The following is a 12,023-nucleotide window of genomic DNA, read 5'->3' as shown; positions in this document are numbered from 1 at the left end:
CGGGATGAGCTCCCACAGCAGCCCGCTAGCCCTGAGAAGCTCGCGATGAGGAGCTGCAGAGCTGCGTGGGGTGGGGGGAGCCTTGAGCCGGAGGCTGAGGTCCACCTATGTCGTCCTGGGTTCCCACAAGACCCTAAGAAAGCTAGAATGATCTCTCCTCCTGCTTTGCTTCGCAGTGCCACTGTTATGGGGTACGGTCACGGTGGGTGGAGGTCCGGGCAATTGCGGGGAGAGGGCAAGGCCATGTTCCCGGTCCGGATCGCTGCTCCTGGGGCGCACTGTCCTGCTTCACATCCAGGTGCGGGCATGAGAAGGGTCAGGGGGAACGGACTGCGCGCTCGCGGTTCCGGACGGGGCTCGGTTGGTTTCCTTTTGACAGCGTCTCTTGTCTTGGTGGTCTAAGAACAGCGGCTTCGGAATCATCATTTCCTGAGTTCTGCGAGGTGCTTGGTAGTTGTCTAGTTTGGGGTTCTCAACCAGCCCGTGTGAAAATAGGTGTTATTGTGCCTCATGTACAAATGAGAAAGCAGAGACTGGAGAGTGTGAAAGCTCTATCCGAAGTCACTACCACAAAGCTGGCAGTGGCTGGGCCTCGACTGGAACCCGGGTTTGTCTGAGGCCAATGTTTGCCAACTGGTGTGGGGGTTGGGGGTGGGGGGTGGAGGGTGATGGAGACCTCGCAACCCTGCCAAAGCCCCGGAACTCGGAGGCTTCTCGGCCTCGAGGCTGGTTCCCCACACAGTCGAGGAGTTCCTAAGGCTTGGACCGGCGGAGGCAGCGGCTCGACAGGCCTCCAGCCTGCAGGGCCCACGCCTCGCCCAGTGCGCTGGCGGCCCGGGGCGCTCGGCTAGGGCACTGCAGCCCGGGAGCGACATCCACCGGCGGAGCCAGCCCGCGGCGCCCGAGGCCGCATCGCCGCCCCCGCCTATCCGGGGCCCGCGAGGGAGCACCCCAGGAGGGCCGGGGGCGGCTGCGGCTGCGGCTGCGAGAGTTGCCTCTCCTGGTCCCGGAGGGCGGCGGCAGGGAGGAGGGCAGGGCCTGCGCGGCCGAGGGGAGGAGGCAAGCGCCGGGATCCTGAGCCGGGAGCCCGTCGGTGCCGCCCGCCGCCCAGCTGGGCGAGGGTCCGGGGCGCCCACGTGGTGAGAAAGTTTCGGGACCGCAAAAGTGGCCCGGCATTGCGGGGGTGGGGGGGAGGGGAGAGGACCTGCTCGCTCCTCCTTCTCGCGAAGGCAGAAAGGAAAGAAGCGGAGGGAAGCGGGGGTGGGCGGGGGGAGCGGGCAGCACCGACCTGAACAGATTCCGCCTCCCCCTCCCCCTGCCCCCCCTCCCGGGAAGCCGGAGCGGGGAGGCACGGACAGTCTCCTCCCGCAAGGCCAGGACGAGACTCGCCCCCCCTCCGCCTTTTTTTGCCAACCTCTATCTCAACGCGCGCGCACATACGGAGATTGTGCGGCTTTTTTTTTTAACCCCCTTGGGAGAAAAAACGAGGAGTAAAAGAAGAGAGGGCAAAGAGAAGAACTCCTCCTCGGCGGGCTCTGCACTCTGTCGTGGTCGGGCGCGGAGACGCGGCCGCCACCCGCCAGCTCTCTCCCGGCCCTGCGGCTTGTGCCAGTGGGAGAGAGAGCTAGGGCATCCGCACCGGGGACGCTGAGAGACTTTAAGGCGCTCGAGCCGACATCGCCGCCGCGGCGGCAGGCAAAGGAGACAGGGGCGAGAAGGGCCCTGCCTCCGCCTCGCCTTCCTCGCCAGGCGCCCCGCGCCCAGCCGGCCCGCGCAGGCGGGCGGAGGGAGGCAGGCAGAGAGGAGGCGGGCGGAGCAGAGGGCCCGGCGAAGCGCGCAGCGGCCGGCCCGCCCGCCGGTGGATGCGGCGCCCCGGGAGCCTGGAGACAACTTTGCGGTGTGACGCGCCGGGAGGACTGCAGGGCCCGCGGCCCGGGGCTCCGCGCCGCCTCTGAGCCGGCCCGTGCTCTCCGGCGCTCCCGGCACTGCGCTCGCTCCCCTCCGCCGCCCGCCCGCCGGCCCGCGGCGAGGACGAACCGCCCGTCACCGCCGCCAGCGGCCCTTCCTCGGCGCGAGGCGGCGAGGGCGAGGCGCTCAGGTGCGAGCGCGGGGCCCCGCCGCAGCGCCCGCCGCAGCGCCGCGCCAAGCCGCGCTCGGCTCCGCTCCGGGGGCTCCGGCTCCTTCGCTTCCGTCTCGGCCAAGTTGTGTCGACCGGCCGTTTCGCCACCTTCCCCGCCCGGCGGCCAAGCCGCCACTGCCACTGCTTTCGCTTCACCCGAGCGGGGGCTGCGGGGCCCCGACGCAGGGAGGATGTGGAGAAGGCTGCAGATGCCGAGGCGCCCCGAGACGCCCGTGCGGCAGTGACCCTCCAGCCCACGCCTCGCCCCGCGCCCCTCTCCAGCCCCCGCGCCCCTCGGCGCCCCTTTCCCTCCGCGCAGGAACCCCCGCGGCCCGGCCGGCCCCCTCCCCCTGTGAGCCGGCGGCGGCCCTCCCGGCGGGCGGGCGGAGGCCCGGGCGGGCGCGGGCGGGGGCGGGGCGGGGCGGCGCGCCGGGAGCCCGGAGCCCGGCCCTGCGCTCGGCTCAGCTCGCCTCGCGGCGGGCGCCCTCGTCGCCAGCGGCGCACCATGGACGGGCTGCCCGGTCGGGCGCTGGGGGCCGCCTGCCTTTTGCTGCTGGCGGCCGGCTGGCTGGGGCCCGAGGCCTGGGGCTCGCCCACGCCCCCACCGTCGCCCGCCGCACCGCCGCCACCCCCGCCACCCGGAGCCCCAGGCGGCTCGCAGGACACCTGCACGTCGTGCGGCAGCTTCCGGCGGCCGGAGGAGCTGGGCCGGGTGGACGGCGACTTCCTGGAGGCGGTGAAACGGCACATCTTGAACCGCCTGCAGATGCGGGGCCGGCCCAACATCACACACGCCGTGCCCAAGGCCGCCATGGTCACGGCCCTGCGCAAGCTGCACGCGGGCAAGGTGCGCGAGGACGGCCGGGTAGAGATCCCGCACCTCGACGGCCACGCCAGCCCGGGCGCTGACGGCCAGGAGCGCGTCTCCGAGATCATCAGCTTCGCTGAGACAGGTGGGTCGGTCCCTCGGGCGGCCAGCAGTGGCCCTCGCTCTGTCCTCCACCCCCTTCTTGCCCGCTCTGGCCGCCACCGCCACAGCAGCCAGCGCGCCCTGGGGGGAAACCCGGACTTCTCGACCCGCCGGCTCGCCTCTGGCCCTTTGCGCTCCGCCCTAGTTGCCGTCCTCTTCCCACAAGCAGCAACCCCTTCTTGCTCCCCCTACCCCCGCCGCGGTGCGCTTTGCCCTCCACCCTGCTCTCCGGAATCGGGCCCCAGTGCCTCTGGGAGCGCGTCCCCCTCCCGGCAGATGCGTGCGGCCCTGGCTCCGCGGGCACTTGCTTGGTGATTGCCTAATGTTTTTGTTTCCCACGATCGGAGTGTAGGCTTAGCAATGTGGATGGAGATGTGTGTGCTTGTTGATATCCGTGGGCCGGAGGAGTGTGTGTATGTGTGTGTGTGTCTGTGTGTGTGTGTGTGTGCGCGCGCGCCTCCGTGAGAGGCCCCTGGGGCCGCTTCCATAGCCGGGCGGCGTGGGCTTGCCAGGATTGCTGAAGCCTCACTGGGGAGAGCTAGGCAACCTCTCTTCCGATTGTGTGGGCACCGGAATCGGGCGGAAGGCAGGCTTCTCAACAGGTCCCATCATTTACGCAGAGAAAGACGCGGCTCGGGGGCAACCCCGTGCCCCTGGGCTCGCCTGGCAGCGACAGCAGCCCCCTCGCCTTAGAGCCGTAGAGTTCTTAGTTAACAAAGGGTCGGAGTTCTTTCTGGAATTTTCTCCCGATTCTGGATTGCAAATTTCTACCACTGTCTAAATATAAAAATCAAGAGAGAGAGAAAAAAATCTTTCAAACTTTAAAAGAAGAAAAATGTGCTCTCGCTGAAATGTTGCAAGTGCTTTCGACTCCGCTGTCCTTTTCAGGACTTGAATGAGCCAGGCTGGCTTTTGTGCCTGGAGCTCAGCCCCATTTGTGCCGAAGGGACTGCGGAGAAGGTCGCAGGGGGAAGCCCTGGTGCAGGCAGGGCGGGGTGGGCAGGGAGCCTGGTGGGGGTGTGCGTGCTAGCGGTGGCGGTTGTGTCCCCAGGCTCCAAATGTGCACCCTCCTTCACAAGGCTGCAGGCAGACTGTGCTGGTGCCGCTTGGGGATGAAAAGGGATGAAAAGTTTTGCATGGCCGGGTGTGGAGAAAAGCAGAGACAATCAGGGGCTGGTTTGTGCTTAGAAAGAAATGCATTGCTGTTTTAGCTGTCCGACAGAGTCAGGGAAAGCTCGCCATGCAATTAGAGGGCTTGGATTAAAAGGTGCTTTGGGGCCCAGAGTAGAAATATGATTCTGGAAGGTCGAGGAGGCCTTTTGGTCCCGGTGGCACAAAATGACAGCGGGGGCTGTTATATTTCTGGTCCGTTTCACGGAGCCAGCTCTTTGACTTATAAATAACAGATTCAGGTCACAGGCAGCTCGTCCAAGACCAGCTTTTAAGGCTGCACTTTCCCCCATTTCAAAGTCAGATGTCAGTGTTATTAGAGGAGCCAGGCGAGGCCTGGGGAGGGGGCTGGGGGGTGCATTGGTAGGAGGTTTGATAAAACCAGCCGAGGCTACACAGTTGCCTTATTTGTTCTTCCTGGAAGAAAGAAAGAAAAAAGTAGGGGTTGTCAGAGACAAGATTCACTGAAATGTAGGATGAGAGCGGAGTCCTCTCTCCGTTGGCATGGCCTCTCTTCTTGTGGAACTGAATTATTGAGAAAACTAACAAGCCAATTCTTCTTATCCGTGGAGATTTCGAACGTGCCGTTAATGGGGAGCCAGGGTCTCATGAAAGGGGTGGACCTCAAGTTTCAGGGCTGAGTGTCCTTTCCCCTGGAACAACTGGGAAACGAAGGCTGCACTTTGCAGTCTGCAAAGCACACGTTCCTGTGTCAGAAATTTGAGCAGAGCTGGCTTGTTTGCAGTGGAGGTTCCACTGGGGGTTGGATCAGATCATGCTTAGGTAAACACTGGAAAGAGGAGGTAGGTGGCTCAGCTGGATTTTGCAATGCCCTAAGTTAACCAAAAAAAAAAAAAAAAAAAAACCAACCCCCAAAATGCTGCTAAAACAACCCACCCCCAAAATCCTTGGTGAGATCCTGGTTTTGTTTTTCAGATTTCAGATACCCATAACAACTTGTTAAGATCTTGGCCTCCTGACAAGTTCCTCTGTTGAGCTTTGAGGCCTGACAGCCTGTCTCCAGGGAACCCTAGCCTGGGAGAGGTGAGGCTGGGTTTTATAGGCCTGGACCCTCCAGCTCCAACCTGGTCCGGGTTTCTCAATGGGAAAGGATTTGCTCTGCCTCTCCCAGGTTCCAGTCAGAGGCCCTGGCCCCAGGAACGGTATTTCTGGTCAGTAACGTCTTCCAGCTGCGTGGCGAGTGCGCATTCCAGCATCATGCAGCAGAGTCTTTTCCCCCCATTGCCTCGTGTTCTCCCTGCATTAACTTGGCCTGCTCTCCCACTTCTCTGCAGATGGCCTCGCCTCCTCCAGGGTCCGCCTGTACTTCTTCATCTCCAACGAAGGCAACCAGAACCTGTTTGTGGTACAGGCCAGCCTGTGGCTTTACCTAAAGCTGCTGCCTTACGTCCTGGAGAAGGGCAGCCGGCGGAAGGTGCGGGTCAAGGTGTACTTCCAGGAGCAGGGCCACGGTGACCGGTGGAACGTGGTGGAGAAGCGGGTGGACCTCAAGCGCAGCGGCTGGCACACCTTCCCGCTCACCGAGGCCATCCAGGCCTTGTTCGAGCGCGGCGAGCGGCGACTGAGCCTGGATGTGCAGTGCGATGGCTGCCAGGAGCTGGCCGTGGTGCCCGTGTTCGTGGACCCCGGCGAGGAGTCGCACCGGCCCTTTGTGGTCGTGCAAGCACGCCTGGGCGACAGCAGGCATCGCATTCGCAAGCGGGGCCTGGAGTGCGATGGCAGGACCAACCTCTGTTGCAGGCAACAGTTCTTCATCGACTTCCGCCTCATTGGCTGGAACGACTGGATCATCGCGCCCACCGGCTACTACGGGAACTACTGTGAGGGCAGCTGCCCAGCCTACCTGGCGGGGGTCCCTGGCTCTGCCTCCTCCTTCCATACGGCCGTGGTGAATCAGTACCGCATGCGGGGTCTGAATCCGGGCACGGTGAACTCCTGCTGCATCCCCACCAAGCTGAGCACCATGTCCATGCTCTACTTCGACGACGAGTACAACATCGTCAAGCGGGACGTGCCCAACATGATCGTGGAGGAGTGCGGCTGCGCCTGATGGCGGCAGCGCGTTGGCGGTGGGACTCGGGGCTGGCCCTGGTCGGGCTTCCTCCGGTCCCTGCGGGAATGGGGTGCATGAAGGTGGAGTCCAGTTGTGCCATTGGGCTGCCTGGGAGGTGCCAGGGGCAGGCCTGAGAGAGTTTCCTACTTCTTCATCAAGCAATCAGTCAAAACCAGAGGGAGAACCCTCCACGGATACGAAAGACTTTAAAATGCACACGTAGACACGCACAGCCAAACGCATCCTGCCACCCACACAGCAGCCTCCAGGATACCAGCAAATGGATGCGGTGACAAATGGCAGCTTAGCTACAAACGCCTGTCAGTCGGAGAGAATGGGGTGAGCAGCCACCATTCCCACCAGCTGGCCGGGCCACTCTGAATCGCGCCTTCCGAGCACACATAAAAGCACAAAGACAGAGACAGAGAGAGAGCCAGCACGGGAGCCCCGGAGTGGAGAAGCAGATGCGGGGGTGGGGAACGTGTGGGCAGGCGGAGGGCTGTGTGTCCCCCTTTGCTTGTGCAAGGCCCGCCATGCCCCAGCATCTCTTGGCTCCCACGTGTCGCCTTCCTCCCCCGCCTGGGATCCTTGCTGCTGTGGGACCAGGGCAGCCTGTCCTTTCCCGCCCTTGGAGAGGGAAGGAGACCCCAAAAGGACATCACCTGCCAGAGACCAGAGACCACAGAGCAGTGGCAATGACTGTTTGACTGTTGCTTGGGTCCCTGGTGTGACTTCTCCATGTGTTTGTTTTGGGGGTGGGGAGGGAGGGAGAGAAGGGTCTTAATTTGATGCTTTAACTGATCACTAGCAGTTGAATGATCATTCATTCCAGTTGTATCATTGAAAAGGGACTTTTCTACCAGGTGTGACCTTTTAAGTTAAAATCTGAATTGTTCTAAGTGGAAAGAAAAAAGTTGTAATTTGTGCCCTTCATGGGGATAGTCCTCTAGGACTGATTTGTGGGGAGGGGGGGAGAAAATGACTCTTTCCAAGGGGATGAGCTCCGAGGAGGAGGAAATAATGGGGTGGAGGCATTCTGGAAATGCTTAGGGGAGGGGAGGCGGTGGGGTTGCCCCCCTCAGCAGGGGGTGAGGGAGAGGAGCAGTTGAACTGGTCTTGGGGAAATAGGGGAGGATTTCAGCTGCTTTGCAGAAGTGGCCCACGCGGGCCCCAGCCACCAGGGCCGGCCACGGACGTGGCCCCCCGCCTGCTTGCCCGCCTGCCCGCCCCTCCTAGCACTTGCAGACCTGCCTGAACGCACATGATATAGCACTTGCCCATCCACGTGTGTCCAGAAGTGGCCCTTGGCAGAGCAGTGAACTTGCTCACCCCTAGATGTCTGAGCGCCACGTGAACTATGCAATTTAAAGGGTTGACCTACACTAGACGAAACTGGACTCGTACGACTCTTTTTATATTTTTTATACTTGAAATGAAATCCTTTGCTTCTTTTTTAAGCGAATGATTGCTTTTAATGTTTGCACTGATTTAGTTGCATGATTAGTCAGAAACTGCCATTTGAAAAAAAGAAGTTATTTTTATAGCAGCAAAAAAAAAATACAGTTAAATGTATTATACATAATTTTGGAACCAAAGAGGCCAAGAGATCAGTTTTAATTTTTATTAGATGGTGAGGCCATCTTATATGAGGTAGACGTTCTGAACAATCCCTTGAGTGGCCTGCCAACGTTTCAGGGTATAAATGGCTTTTGTTTATTCAGTTTGATGTGTCTTTTCTATCCTTACACACCCAGAAGGTAGAGTAAAAAAGACGATGGTAGAATGCAGGTGTGTATCCTTAAATCCTCATCTTTATGTTTATTTAATAAAGCTCCCCTTAGGTTCTGTTTCATAATAATTTAAAACCAAACAATTTTCCCATAGACTTGCTGTTAAAGTATTTTACATTTGTGTACAGTTTAAGAAAATAAAAGATTGAGTGCCACGGGCTTCCTGCTTGTGTGATGTCTGGGGTGGGGGCTTGGGGCTGGAGGTGGCCTCTGGGAGGAGGGCGGGTCCAGGTGTCCAGTTCTGATGCTGGTTGCTTTCATGTTCACCCCGGGCGCTCTGCGTCCTTACCACAAGCTCAGTGGCAGGAAGAGAGTCGAGGAAAAATGGCAGAAGATCAAAATGAAGGACAATGAGCAAATTCATGAATTACACATGTGTTTACCCTTCTAGTCCCCAGACTCATTATGTTTCACCAAGGCTGCATTTATTACCATTTGAAAGTACCGGTTAAGCCCCCATTCCCGGGATGAAATGAAAACCTGGGCGGTTGAAGCCCACCTGACCCCATGCCCATCTCCAGGTACAAACAGACACAGCTATCAGCAGAAGAGGTTAATATGTTGGGGTGGAAGCCAGATGTAAGGCCATGAGGATGCTGATTATCCTTTCCTGTGGGGATGTTAACTGGTGGTAGGTGGTGGTGGTGTTAGCAACGACAGTTGTCCAACCACAGCTGCAGGTAAGACTGGAGATGCCCACCCAGTGCCATTATCATGCAGCCTTTAGATCACGCCTTTGTGGGAAATGATTTCATCTTCGTTTCCCAGAGTTTGGAGTCTGAGGCTCAGAGAAGTTCAGGGCTTACCTGAGATCACACAGCCAGGATAGGTACCCTGGGCACTTGAGCCCAGGTGCCACGGCTGGTCCACCTGTTCCCCTGGGGGGCACTGCAACACGAAGGCCTTGCCTTCATCTGAGCCCCTACAGGGCCACTGGGGCTGCAACTTGGTTTTGGGGTCATGTGTGGTCTTCCCAGAAAATCTCAGGACATTTAAACAAGTGGGACCTTAGGGATCATCAAACCCCATTAAGACAACCATTGGGAAACTGAGGGAGGCTCTGGGCAGCTGGAAGGGTCTATCGCAATTCACATAGCTAGCTGGTGGCAGGGGCAGCCTCTGGCCTGTGTCTTTTCCCATTCTTTGCCTATCCAGGAGAGCTACCACCTGCCAGGCTTCCATCTGAGGGGAGGATTTGTTAACCGGTGAAGTCTTGGTAGAAAAATTAATGATGGCAAAGAAGACACTTTCATAAAGACAGGCCTGACCTGGGCATTTGGGGGTGGGGGGTTACGACTGAGTGGTCCCAGCCCTGCGGTGGGCTAAGCCCTCAAGCCAGCCCCTGCCTCAGCACAGAAATTTTTGCTGGCAGCCTTCAAGAAGGCCGGTGTGAGAGTCACCAGGGCACTTCTGCTGGCTGGATATTGAGCACCTGTAGGCACCCTCCTGGGGCAGAGCATCACACGCTGGTCCATGAGGCCCGTGCTAGCTTCAGGAAGGGCTTGAGACTACGAGGTCAGGAGGCCAGTGGCTGGCAGTCATGGTCCCTGTATGGCGCCCTGCTGCCCTGTGCTGGCCTGTGGCCCAGTGGGGTCAAACTCCCCTCCCCAGGGCAATGGTGGTTGTCACCTATTCTCTGGGCCTGCAGTGGGGGGCTCCTGGCGCATCCAGGGCTGGGTATGGCAGGGAGAGGGACCCCCTGTGCAGACAGTAGAGGTGCAGTGAGGCAGGCAGGCATGCCTGTCCTGGGGCTGGGAGCCATGCAGCTTCCTTCCTGTGCTGCTGCGGTCATTGGCTTCCTTGTTTTTCCTTTGCTCATTCAGTCCCCAGTCCTTTTCTTCCAATTGTTTTTTTTTCCCATTCGCTCCCCTTATCTTCCCAGTGGGCCTGGCCTAGGGTCCCACCTCTCCCCGGAGGCACCCCTGGAGCCCCGCCAATCCAGGCCCAGAGGCCAGGCCTCCCACACTGCCCACCAGGTCCAGTGCCTCTGACCCAGACCCCTCCTGCTCTCCTTCCCTCTGCCCCTCCCTTCCTTCTTGGGCTACAGGCCGGTAGCCTCTCACAGGACCAGTGGGTCAGGCCGGGCCAGCCGGAGCCAGAGGCTGCCGGCCCCACCCGCCTCTGATGTTTCCACCGCGCTGGATTTGTCCTTGTCTGACCTTCCTCAGAGACTCAGTGGAGTCTAAGGCTGGGGTGTGGCAGGAGAGGGGACCCTCCCGTGTGCAGACACTGCCATGCTCACTGCCTGTGGCTTTCCCCCATTCCCCAGACTCAGGATCCAGTAAGCCAAGGCTCCAGGAGTGTCCTGTGTCTGCTTTCCCCCCCACCCCCAGCTCTCTCAGGAGTGATACCATTGTGCCTGGTGCAGGCGCAGAGGGTCCCTACCACAGGGAGAGCCCCTTCCAGGCAGGGGCCGGGACGAGGGACTAGGACAGCTCTTGCACTTTGGCTGGGCCCCCGACCCACCTGGAACTCAGGCCGGCCCAGCATCATGCCTTCTGCAAAGCCCTGTGGGAGCTCTTGCTGAGGACCCCCCCAAGGGGCCTGGCAGGCTACCTGCCTTGGAGAGTCTGGCAGCTTCCTACGCCTCCTGTGAGGGCAGGAAGGGGGCGGGGAGGCCACAGGTTGCCGCCAAGCTTGGGAGACTGGTGGGCTGAAGAAAGTATGCCTTTGCAAGCAAAGAAGCAGAAACAAAACCCCCTTCCAGTGGGCAGAGGCCAGGGGAGCAACCCCAGCCCAGTTACCAGGCTTTCAATGGGATGTTGTGAGCAAATGACAAATTACCTACGAGCTTTGCAAGAAGGGCTGGGCCTGCCATATGTGAGGCCTGGGGCAGGAGTGGGGTGGGTGTGGCAGGCTCTGGGAGCCCCTGGGCGACATGAGGGCTATGGGTGAGCAGTCAGTGGTGTTCTTGGCTGCCTGGGGGGTGGGGATGGCTATTAGTGGGAGTGGATGGGGAACTGAGGGTGAGGTTGAGTGACGGGCCGCTTTGTGATTGTAGGTTTGACTTTCTGGATGCTGACCTGTGGGGAGTGTGAGACTGTGACTGTGGCCTTGTGTGATTGGCTGTGTGTGGGTCTGGGTGTGTGGTTGGCCGTCTCTGAGGTTGTGAAGGTGAGCGGGCATGTGTGTGGTTGAGTGTGAGACCACGTGGGTTTGCGACTGTGATTGTGGGGTGTGGTTGCATGGTTGGCTGTGTGTATTTCTGGTCATTTTGATTTTCTTCCTCATCGAGAGGTGATGCGCCAGACTGGTTATATACTTTGTGATTGGGGTAGTTATATTTTAAAATCTGGGCAATTGCTGGCAACCCCCGCTGCAGTTAGACTCTACGATCATCCTCTTGCCAGGCAGGTGCTGACGGCTGGACTTAGGAGGCAGGGGTTGTAGGCACCGTTTCTGTGGTCTCTGTGTTTGCCCTCAGTGTGGTTTCACAGCTCCCACTGCCTTGCCCTGGCCTCTCAGTGCCAGGGGAGTCACCACAGTATCCCTGTAGCCCCAAAGCCCTTTAAAATTAGAATGGCACCATCTGGTCAGTCCCTTAGTCACTCAACAAACATTTCCTGGGTGCCTGCTCTTCTGTGTTGGGGTCATGTATCATCTCAGTGTAGTCATTATTATCCCCATTTTAGAGATGAGAAAATTAAGGTTGAGAAAGCCATTCACTGAAGTTTGCACAGCTTGTAAGTTGCAGGGCTTAAAGTTGCTCCCAAGAGCTGTTTCCAAAATTACTCCTAGCCACTCAGCTGCCCAGGAGCAGGTATAAGGTGGGGGGACTTGGCCGTTCTGGGGCCTCCCTGGAGGAGAGGAGTGACTGGCGGTTTTCTCAGCTTCTAGCTGGGAGGGGACTGCTCCCTTACTCATGCCATGACTCCCGCCTGGGGTATCAGTGGCATCTGT

General features: G+C 59.5%; 1 protein-coding gene across 1 annotated transcript; it reads left to right on the top strand.

Annotated features, from left to right (window-relative positions):
* The first annotated feature begins 2,596 nt into the window (after positions 1–2,596).
* Positions 2,597–8,278, top strand: INHBB (inhibin subunit beta B). The gene is made up of 2 exons (XM_031678659.2): positions 2,597–3,072; positions 5,555–8,278. The coding sequence occupies exons 1-2, from the start codon at positions 2,625–2,627 to the stop codon at positions 6,328–6,330; spliced, it is 1,224 nt and encodes a 407-aa protein (XP_031534519.1). The 5' UTR covers positions 2,597–2,624; the 3' UTR covers positions 6,331–8,278.
* The last annotated feature ends 3,745 nt before the right edge of the window (positions 8,279–12,023 follow it).

Source organism: Vicugna pacos, chromosome 5 (assembly GCF_048564905.1).
Source record: "Vicugna pacos chromosome 5, VicPac4, whole genome shotgun sequence".
In the NCBI taxonomy this organism is placed as follows: Eukaryota; Metazoa; Chordata; class Mammalia; order Artiodactyla; family Camelidae; genus Vicugna; species Vicugna pacos.
This window is presented reverse-complemented; position numbering and strand designations above follow the sequence as displayed.

Excerpts from the sequence above, each read along its gene's own strand:
- INHBB (XM_031678659.2), top strand. The coding sequence starts at position 2,625 with ATGGACGGGCTGCCCGGTCGGGCGCTGGGGGCCGCCTGCCTTTTGCTG. Across the intron at positions 3,073-5,554 it reads CATCAGCTTCGCTGAGACAG|ATGGCCTCGCCTCCTCCAGG; the intron begins GTGGGTCGGTCC and ends ACTTCTCTGCAG.